The sequence below is a fragment of the Colletotrichum godetiae genome, assembly GCF_030913485.1.
Source record: "Colletotrichum godetiae strain CBS 193.32 chromosome Unknown BDP55scaffold_24, whole genome shotgun sequence".
Lineage (NCBI taxonomy): Eukaryota > Fungi > Ascomycota > Sordariomycetes > Glomerellales > Glomerellaceae > Colletotrichum > Colletotrichum godetiae.
The window spans coordinates 316,710-334,298 of NW_026851272.1; the positions used below are offsets into that span (position 1 = coordinate 316,710).

The following is a 17,589-nucleotide window of genomic DNA, read 5'->3' on the forward strand; positions in this document are numbered from 1 at the left end:
GGATGACCCAAGCATCACGGCTTCACATTGGCCCCGGAAGCACATTCCGGGCTGCTCAGACCGACATAGGGCCGTATCGGAAAGGCAGTCAGGAAGTTCCTCTCAATGCAAGACGGAAGTAACACGTGCTTTCAACCAAGATACCGGGGAGGAGCCCCGAGTTTTACACCAGAATCGAACGTTGACGTGAGAAGCTTATCAGTCGACACTGTGTTCTGCATGTGAAATGTTTCTCGAGACACATTTGTTTGGTAGATGTGATGTATCCAAAACAGGACGACTGCGATTGGCCGAACCCTCCCATAAACCCAAATCGCTTCCAATGCTTGCCAAGGGAGAAGAAAACAGGCCAGATAACCAAAAGACGCCGGTAAAACGCAGTAAGAAGTAAACGCCATTACACCGATTGCAGTCTCATTCAACGATTTGTACAAACACCACACTACCCGACCCGCACTAATGCAAGAGGCAGAGACCAGAAATTCCCAACAAGATGATGAACCATGGCTTGAAACCCGGGGACGTCATGCCGAGTAACTCGGCGGGTTCGGGTCTGCGTACACCATGGTCGCCTTGAGGAAGATGAGCACCTCATACGCCGCCTTGGCAATGTCAAGCCCCTTCTTCTTCCACTCGGACTCGTACCACAGGTTCTGCAGCATATTGTCCGCGACGAGCGTGACGATGAAGCGCACGTGGTGGTCCTCGGCCGTCCACGCGCTCTTGTCCGGGCGGTAGACGACGAACTTGACCTTGCGGGCGTTGAGCGCCTCCCGCGCCGCCTGGGCCGTGCGGACTTTCTCCGGCTCCGGCACGGCGCTGGGACCGGCCGGGAGGCCGGTGGGACCCACTACGCCCGCCGCGGCGGCGTCGGCGATGGCGCGGGAGAGGAAGTCTGCGTTGAATTCGTTCCAGGGCCCGCGGACAAAGTTGCTGTCGAGCCAGTCGTGGAACTTGGTGGTGTCTTTGAAGGGGAGGAGCTCGAGAAGGAGGCGCTCGTGTTGGGAGGATGGGAGGAGGCTGGCGGGACGGAGGCCGGTGTCCGGGCCGGCGATGTGGGCATGGCGGCGACAGTCCCGACGGGGGTGGGCTTGGGGACCATACGGGGCGTTGGGGGAGGAGAGTCGAGGCGGTGGTAGGGGAGTTTTGTGATGGGTGAGGAGGATTGTGTTGTGTGCCTGCGTGGACGTGGGATGCACATTGGAAGAAGACGAGTGCGACTGACAGCACCAAGGGAAACGAAGTTAAAGAGACAGGCAGAGTGACAAAGGACCTAGGGTTGGGAAAGCTGCAGGTGACTTAATTGTAGACTGCGGCTGTACAGAGAATCTGCCTGACCACGTTCGGGTTGGACCCGTTACATATACGTCCGTCTTTCAGCCCTACCATTTTGGGGTCGCTATCCACCGGATATGCCTCACTTTTTGGGTCCTTTTGTTTTGACGTCAATGTAGCATGTCCCCCTCGTTTCGTCTTGTTCTAAGTCGCTGCCTGAGGGGCTTTTCTTTGCTATGAATGAACGCTGCGTCGGAGAAGTGTTGGATGGGGACTTGGACTTTTGGGGGGGCTTACTTCTAGGCAACAGAGCTGAGATGCAGCGCCGGCGAATCAGGAGTGCCTGTGTCAGCCGCGCTGCTCACGGCGCTTACGCGGCCGTGAGGGAGCCAAGCAGTGAGATGCGCAGCATTCGTCTGACCATTTGCATCAAGCCTGGACTGGGAGAAATGGTGCTGAGCGCCAGGTTTGCAGTAGATCATGCGCGCCGGGCCTCGATGCAAGTGGATGGGAGTTGGAGACGTTATTTCAGGCTCCAAAAATTCTTCGGCCCCCGGCCCCGTGCCTTGGCACTGAAACACTTTGATAGACCACATAACTTGTAAGGAAAATAGAGGAACACCAATCAGTGTACTCGTGTTAGAAAACGTCGGACGGCTGTATCTTTTTCCAATATCTGCTGTGGTGAGATCTGTTGTGATAAGCACATGCGACATTGGCTGTTGAGCATTAGCGAAACTGATTTCAGTCTTCCCAGTCTAATCAAATACGAAGCCCTGTGGATGTAAAGGCTCGAATGCTATTGCAAGCGTTTCTCAAAAGACAGTTATCATGCCCACAGTCAGTAAGACGGTCAACTGAGGAGAGGCTTCACTGACTTTCAGACTCACGGAATAGGAACCATGCTGTAATAGCTTGATCTTAGATGAAGTCTTATACGCGAGGTATTTTCTTGTAAACCCTTCTTTCTTGAATACGACGAGATCTTTTAGATATTTCCCGCAGTGTTCTCTCACTTAGGACTCGGCTGCCTCCAGTGGGCAAGTCACAACGTGACTGCAAGTGCCGTAGACCCTTCGCTCAACAAAGGTTTCTCTGACTAGGTCGTTCCTGCTTGTTGACTGTAGTTTTAAGGCATCTGGTGGTCGACTAGAAAGGGCCATGGGCAGATCTCGCAGACGCAGCAACATCGATGAGGGTCCTAACGGCTTCATTCTAGTACCCAGGTAATCGTCCTCTAGTGGCCATCCCGACTGCATCCAACAAGACTGTAACATACATGTCAATGAAAGGCAGGTCAGCCAGTGAATAGGAATGATTTAAGTTCAAAGAAGTTCGTAATACAGCATCATAGAGGTTCCGAGTCACGATTTAATTTCAGAATGAACGCTTCAAGCCAGAGGGGTTATTACGGACGCTGGAGGGTGGATTAACGAATATGACTCGAGTGTGAATGCTAAAGGAGCCCAATGGTAACTACAAGTATTGAAGTGCCTATCAATCTTATTCATTGTGAAGAATTCGGTGCGTCGAGCCACCTTCGTCAGTTGCCTCAGCGGGACTGATTCGCATCCTAGTGGAGCTCGACATAGAAGAACCGAGCACAAGGTATTGCACAACTTCAAAAGCTACATCATGCAGATCATAGCAAATCATTCTAAAATTTTACAATTGCAAAGAAGTCATTCACATTCTAGTTTTGATAAAGTGCGGAATTTAGAGCCTCAACATTTCGATTCTTCAAGACAAGAATTATGGGGCACACCTGGAAGGTAGCAAGGTTGAGGTTGTCACCGACGACTCACCGCCTTTGGCAGAATCAATGGACCCACTGAAATTTCTCTCGCCGACCAGCGACGACGTGCGATTCGAACGAGCCAAATCGACAACGAGTAGCCAAAATTTGTGTATCATCACACATGACTGTATGTTGAAGCCATACCTTCAAGGAGCTATACGCCAAGGCACACGCGCTGCGAGTCGCCAATTCTGTACACAGTCCTTGTCTTTACGCCTCCAATCACTCCGATTGAAAGACCCTTCATCCATCTCTCTCACTCACACAGCCTACAGAGGCAGCATAAACACGTCGCAACTCATCAGATTCTGCAGCAGCTGTTCAACCACCGATAGTGATATTACAGTCACCATGACCGGGAAGGAGCAGATCTTCACCTACGATGGCAAGGACTACAAGGGCGTGACCGAGGGCAAGGCCACGATCTTAGTCCCCGCGGAAGTCAACGACAAGGGCCAGCAGGTGTTCTACAACCCCATCCAGCAATTCAACCGTGATCTATCCGCGCTAGCCATTAGAGTGTACGGTGAGGAGGTCGTCGAGAGGAAGGCTGCGCAGGCTGCGAAGGCGGCCGAGGCCGCTGCCAAGCGCAAGGACAAGAAGAGACGGCGCGCGGCTGCGGATGAGGGCGGCAACCGGCCGGTCAAGGTCCAGGTTACAGACGACGGCAAGGCCGCTGAGGCTACCAACGGCAGTGAGACGCAACCCGAGAATGGCGTCAATGGCACTAGCACCGAGGCCCAGGAACCGCAGGCGACTTCAACAGTCGCCGAGGTGCCTGCAAAAGCCACGGAAGCCAAGGAGGGCCAGACCGAGGGTGAAGACGCAAAGGCTGTGCCGGAGAAGGAGACGGCCCCTCCTCGCTTTACCATCCTGGACGCCTTGTCAGCCTCTGGTCTTCGGGCGCTGCGCTACTCCCACGAGCTGCCTTTTGTGACCTCGGTAACCGCCAACGACCTGACTAAGAGTGCGATTGAGTCAATGAAGTTGAATATCAAGCACAACGGACTGGAGGACAAGGTTGTGACGAGCCACGACGATGCGATTGCGCATATGTACCGGCGCATCGCAGACGACTTGTCGAACAGAGATCGATTCGGTAACCCCAGCAAGGAAAACAGGTATGATGCGATCGATCTGGATCCCTACGGAACGGCCGCGCCCTTCCTGGATGCCGCTATTCAGGCCGTTAGAGACGACGGTGGCTTGCTTGCCGTCACCTGCACCGATGGCAGTCACTGGGCAGGTCACTGCTACGCCGAGAAGTGCTTCTCCTTGTACGGCGGTGCCCCCGTCAAGGGTCTTCACTCGCACGAAGTTGGCATTCGCCTGATCCTCCACGCCTTGGCAAGCGCTGGATCAAAGTATGGTCTGACCATTGAGCCGCAGCTGTCCCTCTCCATCGACTTTTACTGCCGAGTCTTTGTCAAGGTCCGCAAGTCCAAGGACGCGGTCAACTACCAGGGCGGCAAGACGATGATCATGTACAACTGCCCCGGGTGCTCGGCTTGGGAGACGCAGCCCATGGTCCGGACGCGCGCTGCGCCCAAGAAGAAGGAGGGATACTTTTACAAGCACGGGTTGTCCCAGGGACCCCCTACCGACTCGCACTGCAGACACTGCGGTTCATCGATGCACATTGCGGGACCCATGTACAGCGGTCCTTTGCACGATCCCGAGTTTATCCAGCGTATTCTCGACGTCTTGCCGACGGTCGACAAGAGCGTGTACCAGACGACGTCTAGAATCGAGGGCATGCTCCAGACGGCTCTCGAAGAATATCTCCCGGGCCCGGAACCAGCGGAGGACCTCGACCCCAAGGACAAGGAGCTCGCGAGGGTGGACCACTACCCCTTCTTCGTCATGCCTTCGAGGTTGGCCGGTACGTTGAGCACGCAGCAGCCGCCGGACGACATGTTTAGGGGTGCGCTGAAGCACCTAGGCTACCGCGTCACCCGTAGCCATTGCCGGCCCGGAAGCGTCAAGACGGACGCGCCGTGGGATACGATTTGGTTCGTTATGCAGGAATGGGTTCGCCAGAAGGCGCCGGTACGCACAGAGAAGATCAACTCGCAGATGCCGGCGTACAAGCTCCTGGGTCTGGACAAGACGGACAACTTGGATACCAACGGAAATGCCACAGAAGTCAAGAAGGCCGATGCGACAGTGGAGGTGGCGGCGGAAGTGGAGGAGGAGGCTGCCAAGGAGGAGGAGGAGGAGGAGGAGGAAAAGACTACGGACGTCGAGATGAAGGACGGGTCGGAAGACAAGGTCGAACAGAAGCTGTCCGAGGAGGCGCTGCGTAAGACGCTCGTGTTCGACGAGAATCTCGCCAAGCTCGGCAAGCGTAGGGAGCAGAGAAAGTTGGTCAGATACCAGATGAACCCGCGGGAGAACTGGGGCCCCATGACGAGGGCGAAGGGCGCGTGATCGCACGGGACACGGGAAGAAGAAAAACACAGTCGACTTTAGCCGAGATGAAGCATTATCAGATTGATCAACACTTGAAGCCGTGCAATGCGAGGTAAACAGTCCTATCCATCTGTTCGAGAATTGGAGACTGACGCAAAGTCGTCACAGGTGCGTATGTCTCCAATACACCTCGACCCTCTTCAAATTTGGCAGGTAGGTGCCCCCATTCGCATCTACCTGGACAATTGAAGCATCGACGCCAGCCCATGGCTCTTCCAGCCTGCCCGTCGTCCCTTCTTGAACGCGCACTCCCGCGGCCTAGTGGAGGTCGCGAAAACCGAAACTTCGCAACAAAGTATAGACCCCAATTCGTCCTTCCTTTATCCCAAGTTGCAATCCATACGGTGGGATGGCCGAGTGGTCTAAGGCGACAGATTTAAGCTTAGTAAGCACCTCTGTTACTCGTGAGAGTGCGCGGGTTCGAACCCCGCTCCCATCATTTTGACTTTTTGCGCATGCGTGAGTGATTTGTGGGGTGTCGGGGGTCGTTTTTGTGCATTTATTGCGTGCGCAACTGGGCGACTCGAGTGGAATTGCTATATGGTAAGTAAGGTCTGGCCAGGAAAGGTAAATAGCCGGGCCTGTGCAACATGGTTCGGGCGGCGTTTCGGGGGTCGATTGGTCGGTGTTCCGGGCGGTGGCAGCGGAAGGGTGGCCACCCGGCCCCGGCTGGCTTGGCTGTTGGGCCTCGCTACAGGCGCTGTTTTCTGGGGGGGCTTTTGGTGCCCCGCCGCCCTTCCTTATGCCGGGATGACTCCGATCCCGTTAGCTTGGTGCGCTTGATGCCTGTGAAATAACGCAATCGCTGAGTCTATGGCATACTCTCACCAACTCATCCACAGCACCAGCCACATGTAATTTGTTCAAGAGACGATTTGTAAGTGAAGTGTGTGCCAACTCCAGGAAGGAGGGCCTCACGCTTACCTAGTACAATTCATCGCTCACCGGGAACTTGGGACAGGGTTGCCAGCGCCTGCGCTTCCAGTGCATCCGGGCTTACTCCCAAGGCACTAAGTGAGATTTCACCGCGTTGTAGAGGAGGAGGTACCTGTCGGCCACCTGCCTGAAGAGGCTTCGTCTTGTTTCTGGTCCATCAGTGCCTTCCTCCTTGCTAGCCGGTTGCCTGGTTGCACCTTGAAGTCTTGATAAACCTCGCATCAACGTCACTTGTGTATCGCCATACTGAAACACCGGTGGCAAAGGGGATTGGAGGCGACAGATTTGCACCCCGTTTTCTGGCCTGAGACTTTTCGATCAACTGCTTTCTCTCGAGATCAAGGACCAAGATGAGCAACGTGGACGTCGCCGAACCTTTGGGTGAGCCCCGCGCTGATGGCCTCGTACCCCGCCACGCCCGCGATGCCGCCTTCACCGACGGTAAACTCACCTTCACCACTCAAAACGGTAGTGAGTCAGCTCGCCCAGAAGAGATAATCTTTGTCATCCCCGCGGACAGCAATGCGGCCTCGCGTCCCATCATCTGCGTCCTCAAAGAAGACCCCGAGGCCAAGGAATCCCCTTATCAGCTCGACATTATCCTGCTCGAGGAGGGCGACCTGCCTGCCGAACTCACTAGCGGCGACCTCCTGCTCCCACACTTCCCGGAGCATCTCACGCCCAGACCGGAAACTCATGACGTGCACTTTGTCGTCTCTACCAAGTCCGGGCTGGGTCACGCGCCAAAGTTTTGGGACGGCGTCGTTCAGCCTCTGGTTCTGCTCGCGGGGCAAAAGACGACATCTGAGGATCTCGCGTCCACTTTTGCTTCAGAGGAGTCATTAGCCCAAGGCACAACTCGCCTACCACCCAGCTTCAATGTCCTGATAACAGAAGACGCCGACAGCGTCCGCAAATTCGCACAGGAGAGGTGGACCGCCAGGCAAGCAGTCTCGAGCTCCGCCTCCTCACCCCGGACAGAAACCATCGTTCTCCTAAGCGGCGACGGCGGCGTCGTCGACCTCCTAAACGGGTGCGAGGAACAGGAGAAGGAAACTTCATCCTCCGTCGCCGGGACCCTGCCGACGCTTGTTCTTCTGCCCCTCGGCACGGGCAACGCTTGCTTCCACTCGCTCCACAAACCCCTCTACACCGAGACGGGGCCCTCACACATGGTGCTCGGCCTCCGCACCCTCTTCTTCGGCACCTCGCGCCCGCTCCCCAGCTTCCGCGCCTCCTTCTCTCCCGGTGCCCGGCTCATCTCCTACACGGCCGACCCGGGCCCCCACGCACCGCCGGCCGAGGGAGAGGATGATGAGACGACGCTCTCCCGCCACGACACGAGCGTTGACCACCTCTTTGGCGCCATCGTCGCCAGCTACGGCTTCCACGCACAACTAGTGTGGGAGAGCGACACGCCCGAGTACCGCAAGCACGGTGACAAGCGCTTCGGCATGGTGGCGCAGGAGCTGCTCAAGGAAAGCCACGCGTACATCGCCACAGTCGAGTTGCGGGCCCCCGGAACCGTGGAACGGAGGCGTGTAGAGCGCGAGAGGTTCGGGTACGCTCTCGCAGCCATGGTGTCGAACCTTGAAAAGACGTTCACGATCGCGCCGGACAGCGCACCGTTGCAGGGCAGGCTGAAGCTGGTGCATTTCGGGGCTGTGGGCGGGGAGAAGACGATGAAGATCATGATGGCTGCGTATAAAGACGGGGCGCACGTCGGTATGAAGTGGGCGGATGCGGAGGGAAGGGAGGACTATCTTGGGTACGAGGATGCGGAGGAGATCAGGGTGACGACTGGGGAGACGGATCCGCGGTGGCGGAAGGTGTGTGTTGACGGGACGATTGTTGAGATTCCTGAGGGCGGGTGGATGGCTGTTGAGACGCTGGAGAGGCCGCTTTTTGGGATACTTGCTGATCGGTCAGTGGTATAGGCTGGCAGATGAGGGAGGGAAGAGAATGTCTGAAGATGTTGGATTCGTGATGAAGGAGTGACGGGCAAGAGGTGTCCATGGTAATGACTCTACGTTTTCTTACGGACAACACAAGATGATAGATTGGCTTTTAGTATTGTTCAAGCCATCGGAATATTGATTCCTGGCAGCGTTATTATAACCAAGAGGTGAGAATCGTCCAAGTCTTGTTCTCATATCGCAAAGACCTCCCAGATATGCAAAAGAAAACTGTCTGATGTCACTTCACAGTGTGGCATGTCGCTGATCGCCCCCCAACAACGACCATTACGATCTGCAAGACGTGGTGTATAGTACATGAAACCTCGCCGCGGAGACGGAGACTATACACAGGTACGGGGGTGTTGCTGGTTACAGCTTTGGGATACATCCACGATAAGTCCAGCAAATGTCCGAGAAAACCATCATTGGGAAAGCCTGGGCTTTGTACATATCACGTGGCACACCACTTCTTCCAAACTGAATGCTCTGAGGAAGAAGGGGGTTTCCGCCTCGCAGTCGTTTGCACACACATGAACGACAAACATTGGAACAATATTCGGCAGCAACATTTGCGAATTTCCTGTGACCTTCTTTGATGAGAATAAACTGTGAGACTTCGATAACGATGTGTTCTCGTGTGGTTCTCAACAGGTACAAGTGTCAGTGTTCTGGATCCTCGAGGAAAGTTTGGAGCACTCGCCGATTCTCAAATCCCGAGGTATGAGGTTCGGTCGAGTTCCGTTTGGAAGGGTAGAAACTACAAAAGATCAGTTCTTGAGTGATGGAGAACGCCCCAATGTACCAATACTATGGCATCTCGATCTTTGCTCGCTCAGTATGGTTCGAAGTTCCCAAAACGAAGACTGACAACACCACCCATCACGGCCGAACGTGACAGAATATCGATTCATTTCCTAAGCCTCGACGCTGAAAACACGCATAGAGAACTAGACAGTGATATAAATTGCGAGGAGCTGCGGCTACTACAGAAGCCACGGCAAGACTCATATTCCAGGACTTAGTTACGCAAGTCGGAAGAGTAGTCTCAAGATAATTCCATACAACCGCTCCCACAACATCTACTCAAAGTTCTTGGTAGGTACATATCTCTCAGCAGGTCAATATGCCCAGGCTATTGCATTTATCCAATCCACTCTGACCTTTGACTGACGCAGGAACATACGAACCTGCACCAGCTCCCCGCAACGACGGATTGGGTCTATGTATGCGAGTGGTAAGACTGCCGAAACCGAATCTCCATTAGGGAGAGGGCCGAAACAAGAAGGTTGCAAGCAACGACATTGGCTTTGAGAATTCTTCAAGAGAAAAAAACATAGAGCTTCATTCCATCTTCAGATTGCAGGCCATTCAAATTCCAAGAAAATCTAACAAAGATTCGGGCTGGATCTATCTTTGTGGCCAAACTTTAATAAGCCGTATGGATGGAATCATACCTCACGATACTCCAAATCTCTCTGCTTGTAGCACCCTTCCGTGGTTTTCTGTCATGAGATCGATCTGAGAGACCAGAAAAACTCATTGGCTTCTCACTTTCGTGAAAGTTGCCTGTTTAGGCTCCGACGGCAGATGTCGGGTCCACTGGAGGACTGGCAGCGGGTTCTAGACCAGCTATTCGTCTAGGAGACGCTCGTCTTTACCCTCTGGGTTCCAGAGATACACAACATCCAAGAGAGACGCAATACTTGACTGGCTTGGGTTGGAGCTATCCTAGATATACGGCGAAAAAGAACGGGTCGTCATCTAGCCGTATGGACATTGGCCGTGGCCAGTGTATGTTAAATCTCCTCGTCTTCTCGGATTGATAATGTACTTGAACAGTTCCGTACCTTCGCGTCCGAAAAGCGTCGTCAGATTTCATGACGCCTACCTCTCTTCGGCAAAGCCTGATAGATGCTGCGCTTCATCAAGGCCCAAATTCCGAGCTTGATTGAGGAACATGAGACCTTAGAGATAGCTGGTGTGTTATAGGTAGTTTTGGCTCCTCAACAACGACGCTGATGACGAGGATATTTTTGTGTGATATACGACATGCTCCACGCAGAAGTCTCTCATTTCTCACGAGTAGTTTCGAGATAGTTCTTCAGTCACTGAAAGTCAGAACAGTGAGATGGTGGCTTGAAGGAGTAGGGAGGCTCGGATCAGTCTCCTGGATGCACGATCCGTGAGAAGAGGCTATCAAGAATGGCGGATTGAAGTTGCCTCATCTCACCGCTAGGTTGACTGGCCTCGAAGAAACAAGCATATAAGAGTAACACGTGGTTGTCGAGCCTCTTGGCCAGATCAGACGGGATTTATCCTGCGAAAACAAAACTCGGAGGTGGATATTAAGATACCTGTATATCTACAGGCTACCCTGAACATATCAGAACGCAAGGTGGCTTCATCGGAGACTTCGTGTACACTTGCAGCTCTTGATCTATCTCCGAGCTTTGATTGTGTATTTCGAAGACGTGTTACTGTCCATTCTGGTTGAGCCATGTTGTTCTTCAAGTACTCCATCACTGAGCAAGAAAGGAAATATACAACATCGTGACAGCGGGGCACGTCAACGCTCTTCTTAACCTAGATACCCCGTCGCTTGAACGGCCCCTGCATATAGGCTTGAGCTGTATCTTTGGGGCCTAGCGTCATGAGTTGTCGCCCGTGATACCATGTCCTCATAGCCAATCCAAGAACCTAGTTACCGTGGTTTCAAGTCTTGCAGAATCTAGTATCAGAGCAAAATGCCCAAGTGAAGCTCAACCTCTCCTCGAGCAAGCGGGCTATACCACAGACGAACTTGAAAGAAGCTTCCGCCACCAGAAGCCCCATAAAAGCCTCAGCGAAGCCTCAACAGCACGTCAATACTAAACTGATGCTCGCGGAGTTGAGAAAAGCCTACTATGATAGTATTGAAAGGCTATAATCAGGGCCTGGAACCCCCAAGAAGCATCACGTCTCCCCGTAGGTGCTGTTACGGCGGCAATGAATGGGCGATTTGAGCCCGATGCCTAGTCTTGACGCTTAACATCGTAGCTCCTCGTCAGTTAACAACACGCCGATATTATCCATCCCGCGGAAGTATAACAGCCGAAGTTCGGGTGGCTCGAGGTATATGACAACATTCCTACCATGGACTTAAAAGGTAGTTGACAAACCAACCCCTCTTGGATCCCCTGATTTCCCCCTGAGACACAAGAACAGGAGATTGAGTCTTGTCTTCTTCCCTATTGCCAGGGACAAAGGATAAGGACTGAGACACAGCGCTTGGAGACCCACAGGCGCGCAGATGACAGTGAGACCGTCACGAAATCTCATGATGGGGAAATATACCGACTCACATACAAGCTTGACCCAAAACCCTTAAAAACAGGGAGCCGACAACCCGCAAGCCACATGGCGCTGTTTTCCTTCGTCACCGCTCCACCCGTGACCCAGCCACAGAAACGTTGCATTCTTCGGCAAGAGGGATGGGAATGGGAACGAGAACGAGTGGGAAGACGTTTTCCGTCCTCGGGCCTAGGTAAGCCCGGGATAGGGCAAGGAAAAAGAAAAGAGGAATGGGGCTATTGCCAGTAGGGCAACAAATTCGAGTGAGTATTTCATGACGCAGGCCGTAAATCCCCGCTGCTGTGCACCCCTCGGCCCGACGAGATCACAATCAGCCACCACCCCTGCCGGCCCCATTGGAGCATGCCTGGATCGTAAGAGTGGCTGCCCCCTAGAATGGTCGTATTTTACTCGCAAAGCCACTCGGATACAAAGATGCATAGCAACGCTCGATCGTAGAAAAATGTCACGAGGTGGTTCGTATCGTTGGTGGCTTCTAGGAGGAACAGCATATCGTGGGGTGATGAAATAGATTAAGCAGATGACCGGAAGAGGCACCCAGTAGGAAGGTTCTGTGGTAACGTGTTGCCCAGAGAGCAACATCATCCGCAGATTCGGTGCAACTGCGCGATGCAGGGATCTGGCTCTGAGTTTCTCAGGGATTTTACGGCAAATACCTAAAGCTGAAGCTATAGCTCTTGCCAAGAATGATCGTGGCATTCAAGGAACGATAGGTGCCTGGGAAGCGCCGGAACTCGGATTACCACCACGAGCTAACGACAATCAAGGAACGGAACGGGAGGTAGCTTGACAAGGGAATCCGCCCTAGACACAGTGTGGCGGCAGTTCAGGTGCTGCCAAGCTCGTTTGCGGAAGCTTTACCGCAGGCCGGAAGACGCGTGGCCGGACTTCGTCGATTTCGTGAAAGACAAGGACAAGAGGGTGGCACGGTGGGCAATGCCAGCTGAAAAGAAGGAATGGTTCCATCGTGCCGTTGGCACCATGTCACCATGTCAGCAGATGACGGTGCGGTGAAGGAATCTAAAAGTTGTGATCTGCATGCACTTCATAGTAAGACGTAGGGGGAATGGCATCCCATTCCTTCTAGGAGCCGTGAAGCGCGAAGGTGCCAGGTTGTAGGGGTCAGACGGGAGGATCTCTGAGGATATCCATAAGGCTGAGGAGGATTGAAAGTTTGTACAACCACAGCCCTGGCTTTAGTTACAGGTGGAGAGGGGCGAATCAAGCTGCTTACTAGACACTGACGAGAGACGGGCTGTACGAGTACTCCTGGAGCTGGAATGCCCTCGTGAAGTGCAATTCCAACGATGTATTCAGCGGTGAAATTACGGTGGGCAGAAAATAGGATCCGGCCCTGAGACCGTTAGCCGGGAGCGGACGAATAATGTAAAAGCAGGATGACATTGCCGAGACAAGGGCAAGGCTGGAAGTAAGACTCAGGGAAAGGGAGATGACTTAACATGGAGCAAGGGTATAGAATCTATGACGCTTTGGGTCTGAGATCGAAGCCGACATTCCTTCCACGACCGGACGTTCAGGTCCGACTCTGGATGCGAAAGTGTGATATGGTGGCTGACATCGAGAAGATGGCTTGTGGTCAGGGAAGAAAGAGATTGGAAGCCTGGTATAGTGTGGATCGATCAGGCGAGGTAGCTGGCATGGCTGGCTGGGTAGTCAGAGTCCGAGAGAGAGAGAGTCTGGGCCCAAGGCAGCAAGTAACATGAGGTCCAGTGCAATCTTTGTCATTAGATCATCCCTTCGGTGCTCGGTGAAGGTGTACCCCGCACCCGGGCCGACCATACCTTCCCGTTCGACGCCCCGGAACGCGCACTGTGCATCCTGCACCCTAGCGCGCCGTTCGTCCCATCCACGTTCCCGTCCAGAGTTCACCGATGCTCGACGACGTGTCTCTCCTGGAATCTTTGCAAGCCAAGGCAGGTTGTTAGTTAAGTTACCTTGTCTGAACGTAGCGCATGAACGGAATAAGCCGTACCATTTCCGACCAAAAACTAGTTTGGCCGAAAGCAGCCGCACTTACAAGATATGCCGGGCTGTCAAAGATTCCCGCCACGGGGCGGGCGCCGTCACTGGAGCCAGGGCGCGCGTAGGGTCTGGACCCAGGTACCTACCTTACCTCAAGCTACCTAGTCCCCCATGCTCGGGAACGGAGCAGAACACTGAATGACATGCTGACTTAAGCTGTCTCTTGTGCACCCTTATTCCCGATTGTCACCATCTGTTCTTGCATAACAAAATCTCTGACTCGTCCACATAGACTCGTCCAGGGGGAACTGTGAGACAAAATCGAAAGAGAGACAGACAAAAAAAATTTGGCACGCGGGGATTGAAAGCCCGCAATGACATCTCAGACATTTTTCTGCCTCTCAAATCTCCAAGCGGAGACATCTCTGGACCCCTCCGGCCGCCCACCTCTAGGCTCTCCCTCCCATCTCTTTCTTAGGTAGCTCTCCCGGTCTCCCCCCCACAGTCAGGCCCAGGGTGCTAAGTCAAACAGGGACAAGGCTATCACGCATAAGCCCAGTGGTCTCAGGGATCCAAGACTAAGTAGGTAAGCCAAGCCCATTTCGCCTTTCCATTCCGTTCCCCCTCTGCCACTTGCACGCGGCGCGCCTTAATCCTTTCTTCTTTTTCTGCCCGCCCGCGGAAGCTGCCTTTCCCATCCCCCCTAGACTAAAACCAAAAAGTAACTCCAAGTTTCCTAGCTAAGCTCCTGCCTCCCCTCTCTCCACAGGATGTCACTCAAAAACCTTAATTGGACATCAATTGGAAAAAAATTGTGGAGTTGTTCCCCAAGCCATCTATGCGCATCACACCAACCACCAAACGTGCCTACCTTGCCTGCACCCATGATCTGATCGTAAGGTGGCTGACTTTGGGAAGCAACGATGAGCTTATGGGAGGAAATAGCGGGGGAGCGTTGGTAAGCAAGTATGAAGGTAAGCACCGGCGAGAAGCAGGCACCGGAGACCTGAGAAGAGTTGTAGGTGACGAATAAGACGAGTAAAGCATTTTCGGACATGACCTCCGTGTTCGAGCACATCCTTTCGTTTTGTCGCCTGTCAAAAGCAGCACCTACCTTCAATCGTCCCTAATGACGACGGACTCTGTACACCCCCCCCCCCCCTCTCCGAGTGGCAGAGGGTACAGAACGTCGAAGCTCAACCTTCCTCTCCAGCCTTCATCTTACCGTTTTGCATCCGCTTCTATTTGCCCATTTATCGAACAACGGAGAAGGCCAAATCTCATCACAACAATTCGAACTTGGCAACAAGAGGCATCAGCCGAGATCGCCACTTTCCGGCGCTTCGGGTCGTGCATACCGCCATCTCTGTCCTTTCAGACCTTTCCATTCCCACAACTGTCAGCCACGGGCCATTCCGACCGTTTCTTTCCTTACCTAAGCCCGTGTCCCCTGCCTGTCCATCTCTCAGGCACTCCACTCTTCCTTCCCCGAACTTAAGGTACTTTGTACTTTGTACCGTCCGGACTTGTGTCACTTAATCCGGGCTCCATTATGAACATGGGCTTGCTTTTCCTTCCATCACACTTTATCAATTTCATCACATCACACCGAAGACGATTGTAATCACGATTAAATCCAAAGTTGGCATCTACACCCATATGACTGGGAATTTGAGGCCCTCACCCGATCACATAAAAGATGATCACAGGGTACACGCCCAAGAACGCAGCTGACGCCGTGCAACGAATCCACCCAACCAACCATTTGATGGAAACAAGCCCCTATTCATCACCTAGATGCACTCACATACATATCTCCCAGCATCAAACGGGTTGCTGCGTCTTTTGCATAGCCCAATGAACCCAAACAACCAATTGAGCGGAACGGGGACTAACAGAGCCAAGAAAAGAAAACACCACCTCCTGCTCACTCCTCCCCGAAAACGAAGTGTTTCCAACGCCTTGAAAGTACGGTAATCAAACAACTCGATCCGCATGCACCCGTCGGTGTCTCCCGCCCACGCGCATGAACCAACGGCTTCATCGTCCCCTATCCCTCCCAAGCTCCCCCTCCCCCTTCTCATTTGCAGCTCACAAGCATGAAAAGTTCGCGATCCCGTCTACCCTCCCTCTCCACCACAGCAAAGCACCTGAGCGACTCTCTCCTGACCCTCTTCCCGTCGTTCATGTTGTGTTCCGACAAGGTTCGTATAGAACCATACCAGCGGGAATTCAACTTCTTTTCTTTTCTCAGCGACTAATTCTCCTTTCTTACTTCTTGCACAACGACGACAATCTTTCTGCACTTCTACCCCCCCTTCTCATCGACGTTATCCTTCCCTTTTCCTCCCCCTATTTCCTCGTCCACTTCTGACTGGTCCGCATGAGGTATGTGACAGAAGACCCAATGGAACCATCCCCTCCCCCTCTTGAACGAGAGAAAAGAGACAATTCTGCAATCTGCGGGACCTCACACCAGACTTCACCCCAAACAAGGCCCTTTCATCCTCCCCCCCCCCCGCCTTCCCAATCACTCCCTGCCCTGCCCCCCTCGTGAACCCCACCACACCACCCACGAACCCGTGAATGTGCCAAACTACACACTGCCACACCCCCCTAGACCAGACCTGCCTGCCAGCCATCGGGTAGGTGAAAGACTCATATTGGGTGGAAATTAGCAAGGGCTGGCTATGATTTCCGGGCCAAGCCGACAAAAGCAGCCGTGCAGCTTGTGCAGCTCGTACAGGGGTAGGGGTACCGGTAGAGGGAAAGGGAAAGGGAAGGCAAGTCGCAAAGATTCCAAGTTTGCTTGCCTTTACCTTGCATTTTCCTAATCCTCTCTGGCACTTTGCTCCTAGCTAAGAAGGGGGAGGGGAGAAGGAAACGGGATGCTCCTCTCCCCCACCCTCCCACACACACACTATCATCCCCTCGGACTGTGCCCAGCCCAGCCTTCCTTCCTTTCTGCGCGGCTGCGCGTCCTGTCGCATTTCAGCCATACCCGTCGTCGGATTTTTCAAAAGACGAACAAAGAGGTTCGCATTTTGTCCATTCGAGGCCTTTCTCTCGTGGGTAATGGAGCAGACAATAGGTCCACATCTGATGGATATACGGCACAGTTTCATAGAGGTATAGAGCACTTTGAGGGATCATGTCGTCAGGAAGCAATGTCTGGGGTGGATGACAATGTCAGAATTTCGTCGCAAAGGACAAGAATATGTGGAAGGGCTAGGAGCTAAGTTTAAGTTGCCGCATTGATCCCAAAAATAATAAACAAGCCAAGTACCTGGCATTGGCACCTGCCGTTGCTTCCCCAGTACCTGGCCCTCCAAAAACACAAGTCCTTTCCGCCTTGAACTTCCGTGTTCCATCCTCCCTCCCCCGTGTCTCTCTTGCCCTCTTATCCCGTCTCATGTGGTATCTGCGTTCCAACTCGATAGGAAAAAAACCTTGTCTTTGTTGAAACGAATGTTCCATATCCTCACAGTATTACAGCACCGCATGGCCTTTCGAGAACAGAAAAGGAGCCGTGAACGAAGGAAATTCCCAAACATGAAGGGGAAACGAAATAGAAAACAAAATCAGAAAACAATGCGTGGCGGGTATCCCTAACAATATCTGTCGTTCACCGTAGTACCCCCTGACCCCTGGCCGACAATGTCTTTTGTTTTCCCAAACTTTTCCTTCCCAAGATGTTTCAATATCGGGGTGTGCTGGGGGCAAATTTCCCCAAATCCAATTTCAAACCAACAATTATCTTTCTCTTTTCCGCGCGCCAATTCGCCGTGATTCCTTTATTGTGTTTCCCCTCGCCCA

At 53.3% G+C, this 17,589-nt stretch overlaps 3 protein-coding genes and 1 non-coding gene across 4 annotated transcripts; 3 read left to right on the forward strand and 1 right to left on the reverse strand.

Annotated features, from left to right (window-relative positions):
- Nucleotides 1-524: 524 nt before the first annotated feature.
- BDP55DRAFT_729403 (uncharacterized protein) lies at nt 525-1,757 on the reverse strand (the record flags this gene model as incomplete). Its single annotated transcript, XM_060579560.1, has 2 exons — nt 525-1,178; nt 1,650-1,757. 2 exons carry the CDS (start codon nt 1,755-1,757, stop codon nt 525-527), a joined length of 762 nt encoding a protein of 253 aa, XP_060428757.1.
- A 1,394-nt stretch (nt 1,758-3,151) lies between these two features.
- Nucleotides 3,152-5,822, forward strand: BDP55DRAFT_171534 (N2,N2-dimethylguanosine tRNA methyltransferase). The gene is made up of 2 exons (XM_060565756.1): nt 3,152-5,597; nt 5,654-5,822. Exon 1 carries the CDS (start codon nt 3,203-3,205, stop codon nt 5,501-5,503), a length of 2,301 nt encoding a protein of 766 aa, XP_060428758.1. The 5' UTR covers nt 3,152-3,202; the 3' UTR covers nt 5,504-5,597; nt 5,654-5,822.
- Nucleotides 5,823-5,888: 66 nt separating this feature from the next.
- On the forward strand, nt 5,889-5,984 carry BDP55DRAFT_t200. The gene has a single exon. It is a non-coding gene; the product is annotated as a tRNA-Leu (tRNA).
- An 847-nt stretch (nt 5,985-6,831) lies between these two features.
- On the forward strand, nt 6,832-8,418 carry BDP55DRAFT_729405 (ATP-NAD kinase-like domain-containing protein; the record flags this gene model as incomplete). The annotated part of the gene is made up of 1 exon (XM_060579561.1): nt 6,832-8,418. One exon carries the CDS (start codon nt 6,832-6,834, stop codon nt 8,416-8,418), a length of 1,587 nt encoding a protein of 528 aa, XP_060428759.1.
- Between the last annotated feature and the right edge of the window lie 9,171 nt (nt 8,419-17,589).

What these genes read in the sequence shown, in the direction of transcription:
- BDP55DRAFT_171534 (XM_060565756.1), top strand. Translation starts at nt 3,203, where the DNA reads ATGTTGAAGCCATACCTTCAAGGAGCTATACGCCAAGGCACACGCGCT.